The sequence below is a fragment of the Microcaecilia unicolor genome, chromosome 11, assembly GCF_901765095.1.
Source record: "Microcaecilia unicolor chromosome 11, aMicUni1.1, whole genome shotgun sequence".
NCBI classification, from domain to species: Eukaryota; Metazoa; Chordata; class Amphibia; order Gymnophiona; family Siphonopidae; genus Microcaecilia; species Microcaecilia unicolor.
In genome coordinates this window covers 162397016-162415293 of record NC_044041.1, presented here as the reverse complement: position 1 = coordinate 162415293, position 18278 = coordinate 162397016, and the positions used below count along the sequence as shown (strand labels likewise).

The window sequence follows — 18278 nt, the reverse complement described above, 5'->3', positions numbered from 1 at the left end:
CCACTGTCCCTTACAGTGTGACTAGGACTGCAAGCAAGCCATGAAGAAATTGCTCCAGACCTTGGTGGAGGGTCAACAGCAGCAGCAATTCATGCAAACTCAGCAACAGCATCAGTTTATGCAGGCGCACTTTCAGCAGCAGCAAGTTTTACAGAAGTTGGTAGAACTGTAACAGGGCCCTCTGGCCTAGACATCTCTGATACTACAGGGACCAACATCCCATGTGAATGGCCCTGAAAGATGACCCAGATTACTTCCTGGTAAATTTTGAAAGGATTGTGCCTATGGCTAGCTGGCCAGAAACAACATGGACTACGTGTCTGGGAAACTTGTTAACCAGCAGCAGCCAAACCCCATTTCAAAGTGCCAACCACAATGGCTGGATTGTCTATAAGGATGCTAAGGCAGCTATCCTGTACCGGGTGGGGTGTACCCCGGAAGCCTATAGGCAATGGTCCAGGAAAAACAATCTCCATGAAAAAGAAATGCCCCCAGTTAATTTTTTCTATAGAGAGAGAGATTGAAGGTGGCTGCAACCGCACGAAAAATCTGGTGTTGAAATAAAGGGGGTCCTTTACTAAAGCTTAGCTTGAGTTATCTGCAGCAAGGCCCATTTTATTCCTATAGACCCTGCTGCACATAACTCGAGCTAAGCTTTAGTAAAAGACCCCCAAAGAAAGTGGTTCTCCTGGAACAGAACCTGGATAGGCTGTCTCAGTCTATGAGACAATGGGTAAGGTAACACCCCAAGTTAACATTGGAGACTGCCTTGTAAGTGGCAGAAATATTCCAAGTACAAACAGTCCCTGAACCAAGGAAGAACAGAAGAACAGGTGGGAGCCCCAGAAGGAAAAAATAAAATAAGGCAGGTGTTACCCTAAAGAGAGGAAGCTACTGTTGAGCCCAGAACTCAGAAGGGAAGGTCAGAAAGATAGAGGTCTTCCTCGCCCAGAATGCAGCATCCCATGTGGACCTAGGAACAGGAACTGGGCTCTTTCACTTGCTTTAAGTGTGAAGACAAGAGACATTTGGCAAGAGACTGCCCAGGAATAAGTGAAGAGGCTGTGGATGTAAATGTCATAGACCCACACTTCTGTAATTTTGTGGAATTCTCCCAACCGGGTGTTATCCCTTCCTACCAGCAGGTGCAGGTAGAGAAAACTGAATTCTACTAGTGACCTCACTGATATAAGCTGGTGGTGGTGCTCCCTGGAACAATCCAGTATGCGTCTGCCCAAGTAGCAAATGTCCCATTTGTAATGCATTCATGCCCCATCCACCACTAACATAGTAAGTGACGGCAGATAAAGACCTGAATGGTCCATCCAGTCTACCCAACAATCACATTATCAATTCAAGATTTAAAACAACAATGAAAATATTATTTACTTGATCATGGTTTTTCTGGGACATAGACCATAGAAGTCCATCCAGCTCTGTCCTTATGTTCCAACTACTGGAGTTGCCATCAAAGCCCACTCCAGCCTATCCAAATCCATTTTGTCATTTGCGCGACAAAGACCATAAAATCTGCAGAGCAGTCCTCATATTCCAAACCACTCTCCAGCCCACCCTAAACTGTATCACCATATGCGGGACTCAGACCATACAAGCCAGCCCAGCACCGGCCTTAGTTGATGCAGCCAGTTGCCATGCAAACACATAAGCAACCCTTTATTTTGTTTTTTTATATCATTTATTTTCTAATTAGAGATACTTCTACCACCTCCCTTGGGAGATCATTCCAGGCATCCACCACCCTCTCCGTGAAAAAGAATTTTATGATATTACTCCTAAGTCTACCACCCTGCAACCTCAATTCATGTCCTCTAGGTTTACCACTTTCCCTTATCTGGAAAATATTTGTTTCTATATTAATACCTTTCAAGTTTTTAGATACAGTGGTGGAAATAAGTATTTGATCCCTTGCTGATTTTGTAAGTTTGCCCACTGACAAAGACATGAGCAGCCCATAATTGAAGGGTAGGTTATTGGTAACAGTGAGAGATAGCACATCACAAATTAAATCCGGAAAATCACATTGTGGAAAGTATATGAATTTATTTGCATTCTGCAGAGGGAAATAAGTATTTAATCCCTCTGGCAAACAAGACCTAATACTTGGTGGCAAAACCCTTGTTGGCAAGCACAGCGGTCAGACGTCTTCTGTAGTTGATGATGAGGTTTGCACACATGTCAGGAGGAATTTTGGTCCACTCCTCTTTGCAGATCATCTCTAAATCATTAAGAGTTCTGGGCTGTCGCTTGGCAACTCGCAGCTTCAGCTCCCTCCATAAGTTTTCAATGGGATTAAGGTCTGGTGACTGGCTAGGCCACTCCATGACCCTAATGTGCTTCTTCCTGAGCCACTCCTTTGTTGCCTTGGCTGTATGTTTTGGGTCATTGTCGTGCTGGAAGACCCAGCCACGACCCATTTTTAAGGCCCTGGCGGAGGGAAGGAGGTTGTCACTCAGAATTGTACGGTACATGGCCCCATCCATTCTCCCATTGATGCGGTGAAGTAGTCCTGTGCCCTTAGCAGAGAAACACCCCCAAAAGGAAAAATTATGTATAATCATACCTGATAATTTTCTTTCCATTAATCATAGCTGATCAATCCATAGACTGGTGGGTTGTGTCCATCTACCAGCAGGTGGAGATAGACAGCAAACTTTTGCCTCCCTATATGTGGTCATGTGCTGCCGGAAACTCCTCAGTATGTCGATATCAAAGCTCCATCCGCAGGACTCAGCACTTAGAGAATTACACCCACGAAGGGACACTCTGCCCAGCTCACCACCGCCGAAACGGGGGAGGGGAATTAACCCAGCTCATCCCCACACAAGTGGGGGAGGGGAATCCGTCCAGCTCATCCCCGCGGAGCGGGGGAGGGACACCACACCCGCCGATGCGGGGGGATCTGGCTTATCCTGCAACCGCAACCGCGGGAGGAGCTGACTGACCCGAACACCGCCGAAGCGGGAGGGGTACAAAACTGCCCTACAGCCGCACGAAGCGGGAGGGAGTGCCGGCAGAATTTTAAGTCTCAATCCAGCCCCGTAAAACGGAGGGGAGAGGAATGCAGCAGCTCACTGTAACACAAACTCGTCTTAACTCTTGAAGAATCCAAGTGAAAAAACTTGAACACGAAGTCTTTCTGAAGTAACTGAAGACTAAACTTGAACCTGAAATGCAACCAGAATAAAAACAGTACAGAAATCTGGGAGGGGCTATGGATTGATCAGCTATGATTAATGGAAAGAAAATTATCAGGTATGATTATACATAATTTTTCCTTCCATATCATCAAGCTGATCAATCCATAGACTGGTGGGATGTACCGAAGCAGTACTCACCCAGGGCGGGACATTGAAATCCCTGACCTCAACACTGAAGCTCCAAACCGGGCCTCCGCCCGTGCAGCCACAGTCAAACGGTAATGCTTGGAGAATGTATGGGCCGAAGCCCAAGTTGCCGCCTTGCATATCTCTTCCAAGGAGACGGAACCGGCCTCTGCCATCGAGGCCGCTTGAGCTCTTGTGGAGTGAGCCTTCAGCTGGATAGGCGGCACCTTCCCCGCGGCCACATAAGCCGCTGCAATGGCTTCCTTGACCCATCTTGCCACTGTAGGCTTAGCAGCCTGCAGACCCCTACGAGGACCTGCATACAGGACAAACAGATGATCCGATTTCCGGAAATCATTGGTCACTTCCAAGTATCTGATGATGACTCGTCTCACATCCAGATATTTAAGAGCAGAGTACTCCTCTGGGTAGTCCTCCCTACGAAAGGAAGGGAGACAGAGCTGCTGATTCACATGGAAGCGAGAAACAATCTTGGGCAGAAAGGAAGGCACTGTGCGAATAGTCACTCCTGCCTCAGTGAACTGTAGAAAAGGCTCTCGACATGAGAGCGCCTGGAGCTCGGAAACTCTTCTGGCTGAAGTGATAGCCACCAAAAAGACTGCTTTCAACGTCAGGTCTTTCAGAGATGCCCTTGACAAGGGTTCAAACGGCGGCTTCTGCAATGCTCTTAGCACCAGGTTGAGATTCCACGCAGGCACCACTGAGTGCAGAGGAGGGCGCAGGTGATTAACTCCCTTGAGAAAGCGCACCACATCTGGCTGCGAAGCCAGGGAAGCACCCTTCAGGCGGCCCCTGAAGCAAGCCAGAGCCGCTACCTGGACTTTAAGGGAACTGAGCGACAGGCCTTTGTCCAGACCTTCTTGCAGGAACGCCAACACTGAAGAAATTGGAGCAGTGAAAGGAGAAAGAGAGCCTGCTTCACACCACGCTGCAAAGATACGCCAAACCCTGGCGTAAGCAGTAGAAGTAGAGCGCTTCCTCGCTCTCAACATAGTGGCGATGACCTTGTCTGAGAAGCCCTTCTTCCTCAGACGCTGCCGCTCAATAGCCAGGCCGTAAGACCAAAGGGGGAGGGATCCTCCATCACCACGGGACCCTGATGTAACAGGCCCTGCTCCACAGGCAGCCGCAGAGGATCGTCGACTGAGAGCCTGATCAAGTCCGCATACCAGGGACGTCTGGGCCAATCCGGACCCACCAGGATTATCCTGCCGGGATGCTTTGCCACCCGGTCTAGCACCCTGCCCAACATGGGCCAGGGCGGGAACACATAGAGAAGCTCTTGCGTCGGCCATTGTTGGAGAAGAGCATCTACTCCCAGGGATCGAGGGTCCCGTCCTCTGCTGAAAAAGCGCGGCACTTGGCAATTGGCCGATGACGCCATCAGATCTAGGCTCGGCTGGCCCCAGCGCTTCGTGATGTCCAAGAACGCCTGAGCAGATAGCTGCCACTCTCCGGGCTCCAAGGTATGGCGACTGAGAAAGTCCGCCTTGACATTCATGACTCCGGCAATGTGGGCCGCCGACAGCTGCTCCAGGTTCGCTTCCGCCCACTGGCATAGACTCATAGCCTCCTTGGCTAGAGGGGCGCTCTTGGTACCTCCCTGGCGGTTGACATAGGCCACAGCCGTGGCATTGTCCGACAGAACCCGTACAGGCTTCCACACCAGTAACGGGATGAACTCCAAAAGCGCCAACCGAATGGCTCTGAGTTCCAGGAGGTTGATAGACCACTTTGCTTCTGCAGGAGACCAGAGCCCCTGCGCTGTCCTTCCCAAGCAGTGGGCTCCCCAGCCCGACAACGAGGCGTCCGTCGTGACGACAATCCACTCTGGGGTCACCAGAGGCATTCCCGCAGACAACTTGTCTGTCTGCATCCACCAGCTCAGCGCATTGCGCACTGCTGGGTCCAAGGGAAGGCGCACAGCATAATCCTCCGACATCGGAGTCCAGCGCTGCAGCAAAGAGAGTTGAAGTGGTCTCATATGAGCCCTGGCCCAGGGCACAACTTCCATCGTGGCCGTCATAGAGCCCAACAGCTGCACATAGTCCCAAGCCCGAAGGGGAGAGGCTACTAGGAACTGGTCCACCTGAGCCTGAAGTTTGACAATCCGATTGTCTGGCAGGAACACTCTGCCCACTTGGGTGTCGAATCGAACTCCCAGGTACTCCAGGGACTGAGTCGGGCGCAGCTGGCTCTTCTCCCAGTTGATGATCCATCCCAGGGAGCTCAAAAGAGCAACCACCCGGTCCACAGCTTTGCCGCACTCTGCATAAGAGGGGGCTCGGATCAACCAGTCGTCCAGATAAGGATGGACTTGTACTCCTTCCTTTCGCAGGAAGGCCGCTATGACCACCATTACCTTGGAAAAGGTCCGCGGAGCAGTAGCCAACCCGAACGGGAGGGCTCTGAACTGGAAGTGTCGGCCCAGGACTGCAAAACGCAGAAAGCGTTGATGAGGAGGCCAGATGGGAATATGCAGGTACGCTTCCTTAATGTCCAAGGATGCCAGGTACTCCCCTGCCTTCACTGCCGCTATAACAGAGCGGAGAGTCTCCATGCGAAAGTGCCGCACTTTCAAGGCCCGATTGACCCCTTTGAGGTCGAGGATAGGCCGGACAGAACCTCCTTTCTTTGGTACCACAAAGTAAATGGAGTAACGCCCCTTGCCAAGCTGACTTTCTGGCACCGGAACGACCGCACCCAGGCGGATCAGATTGTCCAAAGTCTGCTGCACTGCCACAGCTTTGACCGGAGACTTGCAGGGAGAGAGTACAAACCCGTCTCTTAAGGGTCGGCAGAACTCTAGCTTGTAGCCGTCTCTGATGACTTCCAGCACCCAAGCGTCTGAAGTTATTGTGGTCCACTCGCCCAGAAACGAGGACAGCCGTCCTCCAATCTGCACTGGGGCGTGGACCAAGACCCCGTCATTGGGTACGAGACCCTGGGGGAGGACCGGAGGGAGCACCTCCGGGACGGCGGTCTCTGCGAAAGGAACGCTGCTTGGGGGAGAAATGCCTCCTAAAGGAAGAGGGGGCAGAAGCACCCGACCTGCCCGGGCGGTACCGACGGGCTTCCTGAAACCGTCCTCTGGAGGTACCGGGACGAGCACTAGCCCGAGCCCTGACCTCTGGTAACTTCTTGCCCTTAGACGTGCCGAGATCGGTCACGATTTTGTCCAGCTCGACCCCAAAGAGCAGCTTGCCTTTAAAAGGCAATCTAGCCAGGCGGGATTTAGAGGCGTGGTCAGCAGACCAATGTTTCAGCCAAAGCCACCGCCGCGCAGAGACTGTCTGAGCCATGCCTTTAGCTGAGGCTCTCAAGACATCATACAGCAAGTCTGCCAAATAGGCTAAGCCCGATTCCAGGGCTGGCCAATCATCCCTCAAGGAATGATCCTAGGGGGACGCCCGCTGCACCATAGTCAGGCACGCCCTGGCCACATAGGAGCCGCAAACTGAGGCCTGCAAACTTAAAGCAGCCGCCTCAAAGGACGACCTTAAGGCCGCCTCCAATCTCCTGTCTTGGGCGTCCTTTAGGGCCGTGCCACCTTCCACCGGCAATGCCGTTTTCTTAGTCACCGCAGTGATTAAAGAATCCACGGTAGGCCACAGATAGGCCTCACGTTCACTCACAGCCAAAGGATAGAGGCGGGACATAGCCCTAGCCACTTTAAGGCTCGCTTCTGGGACATCCCATTGAGCCGAAATTAAGGTGTGCATGGCATCATGCACGTGGAAGGTTCTAGGCGGGCGCTTCGTCCCCAGCATAATGGCAGAGCCAACAGGGGCTGAGGGAGAGACGTCCTCCGGAGAGGAAATCTTCAAAGTGTCCATGGCCTGTAACAACAGGTTGGGCAAATCCTCTGGGCGAAAAAGCCGCGCTGCAGAGGGGTCATCCGCTCCATCCGAGCGGGGATCCGTCTCCTCCAAGGAATCCGCAAAGGACCGTTGGGAGACCTCAGACACGCTGCCCTCATCTACATCGGAGGAGACAAATTCCTCCAAGGCCTGGGAATCAACCCGAGGGCGTTTACCTCTGGGAACCTCAACCTCTTTACCAGACGAGGGAGCGGGGGCAGCGTTGTGCATGAGGAAGGCCTGATGCAGCAGCAAAACAAACTCGGGGGAGAAACCCCCCAGACTGTGCACTTCCGCAGCCTGGGCAACAGCCCTAGGCGCACTCTCAACCGGCGCTCGCAACAGCGGGGGAGAGGCCTGCTGCGCATCCAAAATGGCGTCCGGCGCGAAACTCCGCGAAGGAGCCGCGCGGGATGAACGGCTCTTAACTTTAGCCGCTTCTGTGCCGTCGCCCAAATTAAGGGCGTTCATGGCATTAAAGTCTCCAACCTCAAGGGCGGCCCAAGAAGAAGCCGTCCGAGCCGCGTGGCCGGCCAAAATGGCGGAGGCGAGGAGCGGGGGATGGGCGTTTATGGCGGGAAAAACCGCCACGCCGGAGGAAGGACCGGGACATTCATCGGTCACGAAACCGCCACCCAACAAGGGCGAATCAGGCTTTAAGACCCCCGCATCCCCTCTAGAAGCGCTCAAGCGACCCGGGGAGCGACCCTTTGCGCCCTCGCCCTCCGACGCCATGTGCCACGAGGAGAAGAATCGGGGAACCCCCGCCCGCTATAAAAAGGTAAAATTACCTGCTGTCCGCTCCGAGTTGTAACGACCTGGTGTCCCAGTGAGTAGCTGCAATAGACGCTTAAATAAACGTCGAAATAAACGCCTTTAAAGACGTTTAAAATTTTTTTTTTTTTTTTTTCAACGGAGCCAGCGGGAGGGGGGAGAAAAGGAGGGACCTGGCACCACCAGGTTTGCACTTGCTCAAAAGAGCCCTCAACCCCAGGCACTCAACAAAACCTAAAAATTAGGCTTGGAGGCCTAGCCAGAGCTGCTGCTGTGTGTGACCACCACCTGCTGAGATAGAGAACATACTGAGGAGTTTCCGGCAGCACATGACCACATATAGGGAGGCAAAAGTTTGCTCTCTATCTCCACCTGCTGGTAGATGGACACAACCCACCAGTCTATGGATTGATCAGCTTGATGATATGGAACATAACATTTCCACCTCCATGCTTGACAGTGGGGACGGTGTTCTTTGGGTCATAGGCAGCATTTCTCTTCCTCCAAACACGGCGAGTTGAGTTCATGCCAAAGAGCTCAATTTTTGTCTCATCTGACCACAGCACCTTCTCCCAATCACTCTCGGCATCATCCAGGTGTTCACTGGCAAACTTCAGACGGGCCGTCACATGTGCCTTCCGGAGCAGGGGGACCTTGCGGGCACTGCAGGATTGCAATCCGTTATGTCGTAATGTGTTACCAATGGTTTTCATGGTGACAGTGGTCCCAGCTGCCTTGAGATCATTGACAAGTTCCCCCCTTGTAGTTGTAGGCTGATTTCTAACCTTCCTCATGATCAAGGATACCCCACGAGGTGAGATTTTGCGTGGAGCCCCAGATCTTTGTCGATTGACAGTCATTTTGTACTTCTTCCATTTTCTTACTATGGCACCAACAGTTGTCTCCTTCTCGCCCAGCGTCTTACTGATGGTTTTGTAGCCCATTCCAGCCTTGTGCAGGTGTATGATCTTGTCCCTGACATCCTTAGACAGCTCCTTGCTCTTGGCCATTTTGTAGAGGTTAGAGTCTGACTGATTCACTGAGTCTGTGGACAGGTGTCTTTCATACAGGTGACCATTGCCGACAGCTGTCTGTCATGCAGGTAACGAGTTGATTTGGAGCATCTACCTGGTCTGTAGGGGCCAGATCTCTTACTGGTTGGTGGGGGATCAAATACTTATTTCCCTCTGCAGAATGCAAATAAATTCATATACTTTCCACAATGTGATTTTCCGGATTTAATTTGTGATGTGCTATCTCTCACTGTTACCAATAACCTACCCTTCAATTATGGGCTGCTCATGTCTTTGTCAGTGGGCAAACTTACAAAATCAGCAAGGGATCAAATACTTATTTCCACCACTGTATCTGTTATATCTCCCCTGTTCTTCCTCTCCTCTAGGGTATACATATTCAGGTCTTCCAGTCTCTTCTCATAAAGTCTTTTGGTGCAAGCCCCATGGCATTGTCCAAAATCACTCTGATCTCTTTCCTGACTAGGAACAGCCAGATCTCCAGCAGGGTCAGATGAACTGCCTAGGTCTCCAGGGGATTAATGGGCTAGGCTGCTTCCCGGTGCATTCAGGTCCCCTGCACCACCCGACCCAAGTAATTAGCTCCCTAGCCAAGGAAAACTCACATCCGTAGTGGCCAAAGACCCACTAAGAAGGATCCAGCAGAACTCTTTAGGAGGTGAATCGGGCTGTCCTACCAGGCCAGACTGAATCTCACTTTAGGCAGTAGAGGCAGAGGGCGATGGAAGTCCTGAGAGGCTGGAGCCCACCAGGATAACAGGGCCCATGTGAGCTCTCACCCAAGGCACCACCTCTGGAGTCACAGCCATGGAGTCCACGGGCTGCAAATAGTCCTAAACCGTGGGCATCGGGCACTCATACAACCTGTGCTTGCAGTTTCTGCACCTGGTCCTCTGGAAGGAACACCACCACCTGGGTGGTACTCCAGGGACTGAGACGGAACCAGATATCTCTTGGACCAGAGACTTTAGAAGGGAAATAATCTGAGAAGTGGTCAGACTGGCTTCCACAGCCAGGTTGGCCCAAATCGATCAGTCGTCCAGGTAGGGATGAACCCGAATGCACAGGAAATGCAGATGAGCAGCCGCCACCCCCACCACCACAATCACCTTGGGATAAGGTGTGGGGTGCTGTAACCAGGCCAAAAAGCACAGAAACCAAGTAGGTCAACAACACCTCCAGACAGACAGATGCAATCACCGTGTGGAGAGTTTCCGAATGGAAATGCTGGATTCACAGACAAGCATTCATCCCTTTGAGGTCTAGGATGGGTAGAAAGGAGTCACCTTTGAGACCAATAGAGTACCGTCCCAGTCCACCAGCGGAACAGGTTCCATGACCCCTAAATCACACAGACACTGCAGAGTAAGAGCTACAGCCTACCCCTTTAAAATTGAGCCACACAGAATAGCCATGAACCTGTCAGGAACCAGGCAGGCAGGCAAACTTGAGAGAAAACTCCTTCTTGACCACCTCATCAGTGGGTGCTGGAGGTGATATGGACCCACTCATCATGGAAGAAAGATGGCCTGCTTCTCACTGGAACAAACGAGGGGGCCTGAGCACCCTTATTGAGCAGGTCTGGCAGCTGCTGTCCCGCCCGAGGGACCCGAGGTTCCGGCTCTTTTAGGACCATGAAAGGAGTCCAGTTTTGAAGGATCTACCCTGCCTCACCGCTTGGTCCAGAGAGCGTAGGGTGCCCTCTGGGAGGCAGGGGACAATTGAGCACCTTTTTGCTTCAGCTCAGGGACATAGAGGGGCTATGCTGCCCCCATATCCTTTACCAGCTTCTCCAAGTCTTCACCAAGAGAAAGCACTCCCTAAAGGGCAGTTAACTCAAGAGTTTCTTGGAGGCTACATCTATAACCCAATGGCACAGCCACAGTCAACAGTGCCTCACCACTGAAGCAGCCACAGAGCTGGAGGCAAGACAGACCAGGTTGTAGTGGACAACCGCCGAAAAGGCCATCCCAGACTCCAGGCAAGCAACCAACTACATACCCGCCACAAAATATCAGCCTGAATACGCGAGACTCACCAAAAAGGCCAGGTGAAGGTGCTGCTCCACCTTCATCTCATAGAGCTCCTGAAGTACCAAGCCCCCCTGGACTGGCACAGTGGTTGCCTTAGTGACCACAGTAACCAGAGTGTTCACTTTAGGAACACCAAATACTTCTCAACCTCCTCAGAAGTGAAAATATAGAGGCTCAGAAATGAAAATATAGAGGAGCCCCTGAGGGACTCCTCCAGAGTCTCCCACTCTGCCAGCATCATACAGATGAGGGCCTTATGGAGTGGAAAAAGCATTGGGGTACCGCAAGACCTCTAAGCAACAGCTGGAGCCATCACCAGGGCCATCGCAACTTTATCAATGATACGAGAATTCCTCAGATTAATAGAGTTGGATTTGGAATGACTTGACTGCATTTTTAAGGATGTGTAGAAGTACAGAACAGTTCTGCAAGGATATTTGTTTGTAAAGGCATGGGGTCAATGCTTTTGTTACAGACTGAGTACTTTCTGTTTTTTGTGATTTAATTATGTATGTACCTTTGTGATCCGCTTAGTTGTAGGCAGAATAGAAATTTTTTAATAAATAAATAAATACATGGGACAGCTCCTCTGAATCAGTACCCAAGAATTGGGAGTCAGAGAGGCCCTCCGAGGAAACCAACGGTGTCTACCTACAAGGCTTGCTTAACCATCTGGGTTAACCTCTGGAAAAAAAGCCCCATCGGAGGGCCCCCCCCAGCAGGTGGACCCAAAGGAGAGTAGGAAAGGAAGACCCTCCCCCCTCCTCCAAGTCCCATGTGGTGACTGGACATGCCTAAATTTCAACATGCCAATGCGGTTTTGTGCTAGTAGTCTATAATGGTTTAGGCATACCCTGAAACTATTATAGAACTGGCACTGAGTTCACCCCATCCTGAACCCTACATTTTGGCCATACAGGCAGAAGGTGCATTTCAAAATTAGGTAAATGCTGTTTGTTGTCTGCCACTAATACACAATTTTTGTATCCTATATAAAAAGATGACCACTCTAAGGTTGACATACATGTCAGTTTGTCCAAAAAACTCTCTTTATAATTTTACTAGACACATTGTGGTTCTTCATTTGTGCTGTGGCCAACTCCTTGTTCCTTCTTCTTTGCCTACATCTTGGTGCCAAGTTATAGAATTGCCCCTATAAAACTCTCAAAGTTAGGAGAATAAATCCTTTGGAACATCAGGCTTACTATAAATAGTTGTCTGTCTAGGTTGGTTCTCTGCACTCTGAAATGGATAGGCATGGATGACAATAACTGAACATTTTTCTGATCCACTTCAAGTATGACCTTTGCTTCATCTGGCCAGGCCGAGGCAGTCCCAATTTCACAATTACTATTCTTAGAGAAATTGAAATTAGAGGTTTAAATAGACAGTGTAAAACCAAGACTGACTCAGTGTGTCCGGATGGCATGACGCCAGTAGGTGATCCTATGCTCTGGCGGATTGCTAGGACTGCACATCTCATAGGGCTGCTCTTACCCAGCACAATAGGCTAGAAGTCCTGTGTTTGGGTCACAAGTTAAACCGCTGCTGCATGAAGTAATTCCCAGCACTTTCTCCAGAGTGATCTGACAAAGATACAGAAAAAGAAGTTCACAAATTAATATGGTCCGCCACAACCACGCTATAAATAAATTATACGTATTAAAATATCAGGCTGCAACAAAAGTACAAGATGGATGCACTTCCACTAATAAAGAAGTTAAACAAGGGGCCAAGAAAAATTTATAAGGAATTGAGGAAACAGAGAGAAAGTTAACTTTTGTACGAGTCAGATTAGAACCAAACCCAGCATTTGTTCACTGAAACCAGTCTCTGATTCTCCTCATACATCCCCAGCTGCGCTTTCTTAGTACACCAGCCTGGCAAACCACAAAAAAAAAAAAAACTACAAACAAAAAATGCTATCAGCAAATGTTTATTCTTACCAAGATTAGCAAACAAACAAAAACTATTTTGTAGCAAAATAAGCAAGGGAAAGTTGGATACATAAACAATAGGAAAAAGCCAGCTAAGAGGCACCTATCTCACAATTAGGGGAGACTGTGCGAGGGTTTCAGTGACTTCCCCCATTCCTTTCTCACAGAGCTCTTATAATCCAGTTGTCTCAGCTCACAGTACAAGGACACCTGTATCATTCTTTGGCATAATCACAAAAAGGGAACACAAGATATTCTTTCTGCTTTCTTAATTAAAACACATTCTTGGTACACTTCTTATCTCACCATCTTTAAAGAAAAAATGTGTGGTTTGGTCATACTCTAAAAAATGTTTCTTTTCTCCATTGCCTCAGCCCCCACCCCATTTCTTTGTCCTCTCCCATCACCTCATCCCCTGCATCTCTCCCAATTAACCCATAGCAGATGGAAACAGTTGCACCTTCACCTGCATCTGACTTCCCTTATCACAGAACAGCTAGACAGTAGTGCCAATTATTTTTATTTATTTTTGTTACATTTGTACCCCGCGCTTTCCCACTCATGGCAGGCTCAATGCGGCTTACATGGGGCAATGGAAGGTTAAGTGACTTGCCCAGAGTCACAAGGAGCTGCCTGTGCCTGAAGTGGGAATCGAACTCAGTTCCTCAGGACCAAAGTCCACCACCCTAACCACTAGGCCACTTTAACTTCAAGAAGGAGGGATGAAGGGGGGGGGGGCGGTGCCTGTAATGTACAACTTCCTTTTGTTTGTTAAATTATACTGTAAGGGATAAATAATGCACCTCAATGCGTAGACACAACCCTTTACCTTATACATATCAGCACACTAAGACTCCCCCCCCCCCCCCCCAAACACACTTTTTAGACAGATAGTAACGCAAAATAATCATTTATAGATGTAAGGCTAGCAGAAAACACAAGCCTAAATCATGCTATTTCCAGTGTTCTTCAGCTTTTGTTTTTCAGTAAAAACCTGTCAATCTGTGAAAAGGATGGTGAAAAAAAAACATGAGATGACAGAAATAACTGTCCAACACTTAACAGATTTTTTTAAACTTGTTTTCTAAAATAATTGACTTTTTGTTGTTTTGCTCATTTATTTTAGCTAGCATGATTAGTTAGTTTAAAAGCAGGTACCTTTACAGCAAAAATTTCAGAGACATCGGATCTTCAGGGGCACTCTGTCTCATTGCCTAGCAATTAATGACATATCCTATATTGCACCTCCAACATTCTACGTCTGGATGCCTGGGTTTGTAACATCCATTCCCACTCATTGCCCCGTCCTCGCGTCAAAACGTAATGACAGAGGGTGGAACAATGAAGGGAAAGGGAACGCTGGAGGCGAGATGATATCAAGAGGAGAGAATCGCGGGACATCGAGGGGAGGGAGGAAGGGGAGGGCAGGGCAGAGGAGAATTGATGGACATGGATGGGATGGAAGGACAGTCATAGGCGCCCCGTATAAGAGGCTTGAGCCCAATCGTGACCTTCCCCTGGCTGCTGCTGCCCCCCCTCAAACACAGGGCTGTCTGGCACAGCAGCCAGATAGCTCTCGGACGGTCCCTCCGCTCCCCAATCGACAGCCCTCCTCCCCCCCTTGCACGTGTTTAACCCTTTTACTTTCAGGCGCAGCGACGGCAGTGAAGGACGGCAGTGAAGAAGACAACAGCAGGTTCGCCTCCAGCTTCTCCTTTCCCTTACACAGTGTCCCGCCTTCTGCGATGATGCATTTCCTGTTTCCGCAAGGGCGGGACACTGTGTGAGGAAAAGGAGAAGCTGTGTTGTCCTCTTCACTGCCATCGCTGCACCTGAAAATAAAAGGGTTAATTGCGCGGGGGGAGGGAGGAACGGAGAGGAGGGCTGTCAGTGAGCTGAGGGAGGGCAGGGAGAATCGCTGGACATGGATGGGAGGGCAGGGGGAGAGAAGAGATGGCTGGAATTGGAGAGGAGGGCAGGGGGAGAGAGGAGAATTGCTGGACATGGATGGATGGAGGGGAGGGCAGGGGAGAGAGGAGAATTGCTGGACATGGATGGAGGAGAGGGCAGGGGAGAATGGAGAATTGCTGGACATGGATGGATGAATGGAGGGGGTAGGGAAGAGAGGAAATGGGAAAATTAGGTTCTTACCATGAAAATTTTCTTTCCTTTAGTCATAGCAGATGAAGCCATTACGTATGGGTTGTGTCCATCAACCAGCAGGGGGAGATAGAGAGCACTCAACTTTTCACAGTGCCTCATGGCCAGCTAGCTCCACTGCCTCTTCAGTATTTGAAGCTTCGAAAGCAGTATGGCAAACCGCAATGGGAATAACATGAACTTTCCTCACAGCGAATGAAGGCCCCTTAACAAGGGCATAAACTCCAAAAAAGGAGGGAATGAACTCATCCTCCTGGAGGGAATAAACTCGTCCTCCACTTTGTATAAACGGAGGGAATACTTGCATCCTCCTGGAGGGAATAAACTCATCCTCCCAAAACATGAACTGGAGGGAATGAACTCATCCTCCTATAACTGTAACAAGAATCCTGAAGACTGTTTTCCGACTCCCCAAGGAAGGAATATAACTTCAGGAAACAAGAACAGCACCTAAAATCAGACTCACTGCAATACAGACAATCATACAGGGAGGGCTCATGGCTTCATCTGCTATGACTAAAGGAAAGAAAATTATCATGGTAAGACCCTAATTTTCCCTTCCTTGTCATCAAGCAGATGAAGCCATTACGTATGGGATGTAACAAAGCAATCCCTATGTAGGGTGGGAACAAGCCAAACCACGCGCTAGCACCTGTGCTCCAAAACGCGCATCCCTCCTGGCAGCCACATCCAGCCTGTAATGTCGGGCGAAAGAGAGCTTAGAAGGCCATGTTGCAGCACTGCAAATCTCATGAAGAGAGTGCTCCAGTTTCCGCCCAGGAAGAGGAAATCGCTCTTGTGGAATGTGCCTTAAAGGCTTCAGGCGGAGCCAAGCCAGACAGCAGATATGCTGAAAAGATAGCTTCTTTGAGCCAACGGGCAATAGTGGCTTTAGACGCTGAAGACCCTCTGCGAGGACCTGCAAACAGCACAAAAAGATGATCAGAGGTCCTGAAAGAATTTGTAATTCGCAGATACTGCAACAGAGTCCTGCGCACATCCAAAAGGTGCAACTGCCCAAATGAATCTGGAAACTCCTCCTCAACAAAGCAAGGAAGAAAAACAGGCTGGTTTAGGTGAAACGCTGAAACCACCTTAGGCATGAAGGAAGGCACGGTCCGAACCGTGACCCCTGACTCTGAGAATTGCAGAAAAGGGTCTCTACAGGACAGCGCCTGGAGCTCTGACACCCGTCTCGCCAAGATAATGGCCACTAAAAAGATGGCCTTCAGTGTCAAATCTTTCTCTGAAGCACGCCGAAGCGGTTCAAAGGAAGCCCCCTGAAGGGCCTTCAATACTAACCCCAGGTTCCAAGCTGGACAAGGTGCCCGCACGGGAGGCCGGAGCAGAAGCACCCCTCTAAGAAACCGTGCCACATCTGGACGAGCAGCTAAGGACACGCCTTCAACCTTGCCACGCAGGGAGGCCAATGCTGCCACCTGCACCCGCAGGGAATTATAGGCCAAGCCTTTGTGTACACCATCCTGCAAAAAGTCCAGAATCGGCGAGACAGGAGCCCGCAACGGAGAAAGCGCTCTTGAAACACACCAGACTTCAAACTGGCGCCAAATCCTGGCATAAGCCACGGAAGTGGAGCGCTTACGGGCCTGCAGGAGAGTGGAAATTACCTTATTTGAGTAGCCTTTCTCTCTCAATTACGCCCTCTCAATCGCCATGCCATAAGACCAAAGCGGCAGGCGTCCTCCATGGCCACCGGACCCTGTGACAACAGGTGCTGAACCAGAGGTAACGGAAAGGGAGCCTCCAACAGCATCTGTCGGAGGTCCGCATACCAAAGCCTCCTGGGCCAATCCGGAGCGATGAGCACCACTTCTCCTGGATGCAGCCGAATCCGCAGGAGCACTCGCCCTATCAAGGGCCACGGAGGGAAGACATACAGCAAGCCCAGGGGCCAGGGTTGAGCCAAGGCATACAACCCGGCAGAGCGAGGATCCCTCCGTCTGCTGAAGCAGCACGGGACTTTGGCATTGGAACTGGTCGCCATAAGATCCATCACTGGCTTGCCCCATTTGGCACATATCTGCAGGAATACATCATCTGCTAGTTCCCACTCCGCTGGATCAATCTGATGCCTACTTAGATAGTCGGCTTGCACGTTGCTCTGACCTGCAATGTGAGCTGCTGACAGGGACTGTAGATGCAGCTCGGCCCAGTGGCAAATTTGTTCGGCCTGCGCGGCTAGAGCTCTGCACTGAGTGCCGCCATGTCGATTTATGTAGGCCACTGCTGTCGTGTTGTCCGACATCACTCGGACAGCCAATCCTTCCAGGGTCACTTGAAAGGCCAGAAGAGCCAGAAACACCGCTTTCAACTCCAGGCAGTTGATAGACCACTCCGACTCGTCAAGCGTCCACAGATCCTGGGCATGCTTCCCCTGGCAATGTGCGCCCCAGCCCCTCAGGCTGGCATCTGTCACCACTAGGCACCAATCGGGGAGCGCCAGCGGCATTCCCCGCCACAACATGCTGTCCGAGAGCCACCACTCCATACTGAGGAGGGCCGCAGGGAGCCAAGAAAGTCTGCACTGATAATCCTGAGATACTGGAGACCATCGTTGAAGTAGAGAATACTGTAGAGGTCTCAGGTGCGCTCTCGCCCATGGCACCACTTCCAAGGTGGCCGTCATCGATCCCAACAGCTGGACAATGTCCCAAGCTCGCGGGCGGGGCATCCTCAGGAGCAGACGGACCTGATTCTGAAGCTTGCACCGCCTTTGCTCGGGAAGAAACACATAGCCCGAGACTGTGTCGAACCTGGCCCCCAAATATTCTAGAGATTGTGAGGGGGTCAGGTAACTTTGGCCATATTGACGACCCAGCCCAGAGATTGAAGGACTGAAACCACTCTGGCTGTAGCTAGATGACTCTTTTTTTCTGAGTCTGCTCTGATGAGCCAGTCGTCTAGGTACGGGTGAACCTGGATACCCTCTCGCCTGAGAAAGGCAGCTACTACCACCATTACCTTGGAGAAGGTTCGGGGAGCTGTGGCGAGGCCATAAGGCAAGGCCCGAAACTGGAAATGTTTTCCCAACACTGCAAACCGCAGAAACTTCTGGTGCGGGGGCCAAACTGGTATGTGCAAGTAAGCTTCTTTC

At 50.6% G+C, this 18278-nt stretch overlaps 1 protein-coding gene across 2 annotated transcripts in view; it reads right to left on the bottom strand.

Annotated features, from left to right (window-relative positions):
- LOC115480055 (WD repeat-containing protein 62-like) overlaps positions 1 to 18278 on the bottom strand; it is a 250748-nt gene that overhangs the window by 228972 nt on the left and 3498 nt on the right. For both annotated transcript variants that reach the window (XM_030218472.1, XM_030218473.1), the window contains exon 2: positions 12564 to 12652. In XM_030218472.1, coding sequence (XP_030074332.1) covers positions 12564 to 12652 — 89 coding nt within the window. The remainder of the gene's footprint in view (positions 1 to 12563; positions 12653 to 18278) is intronic.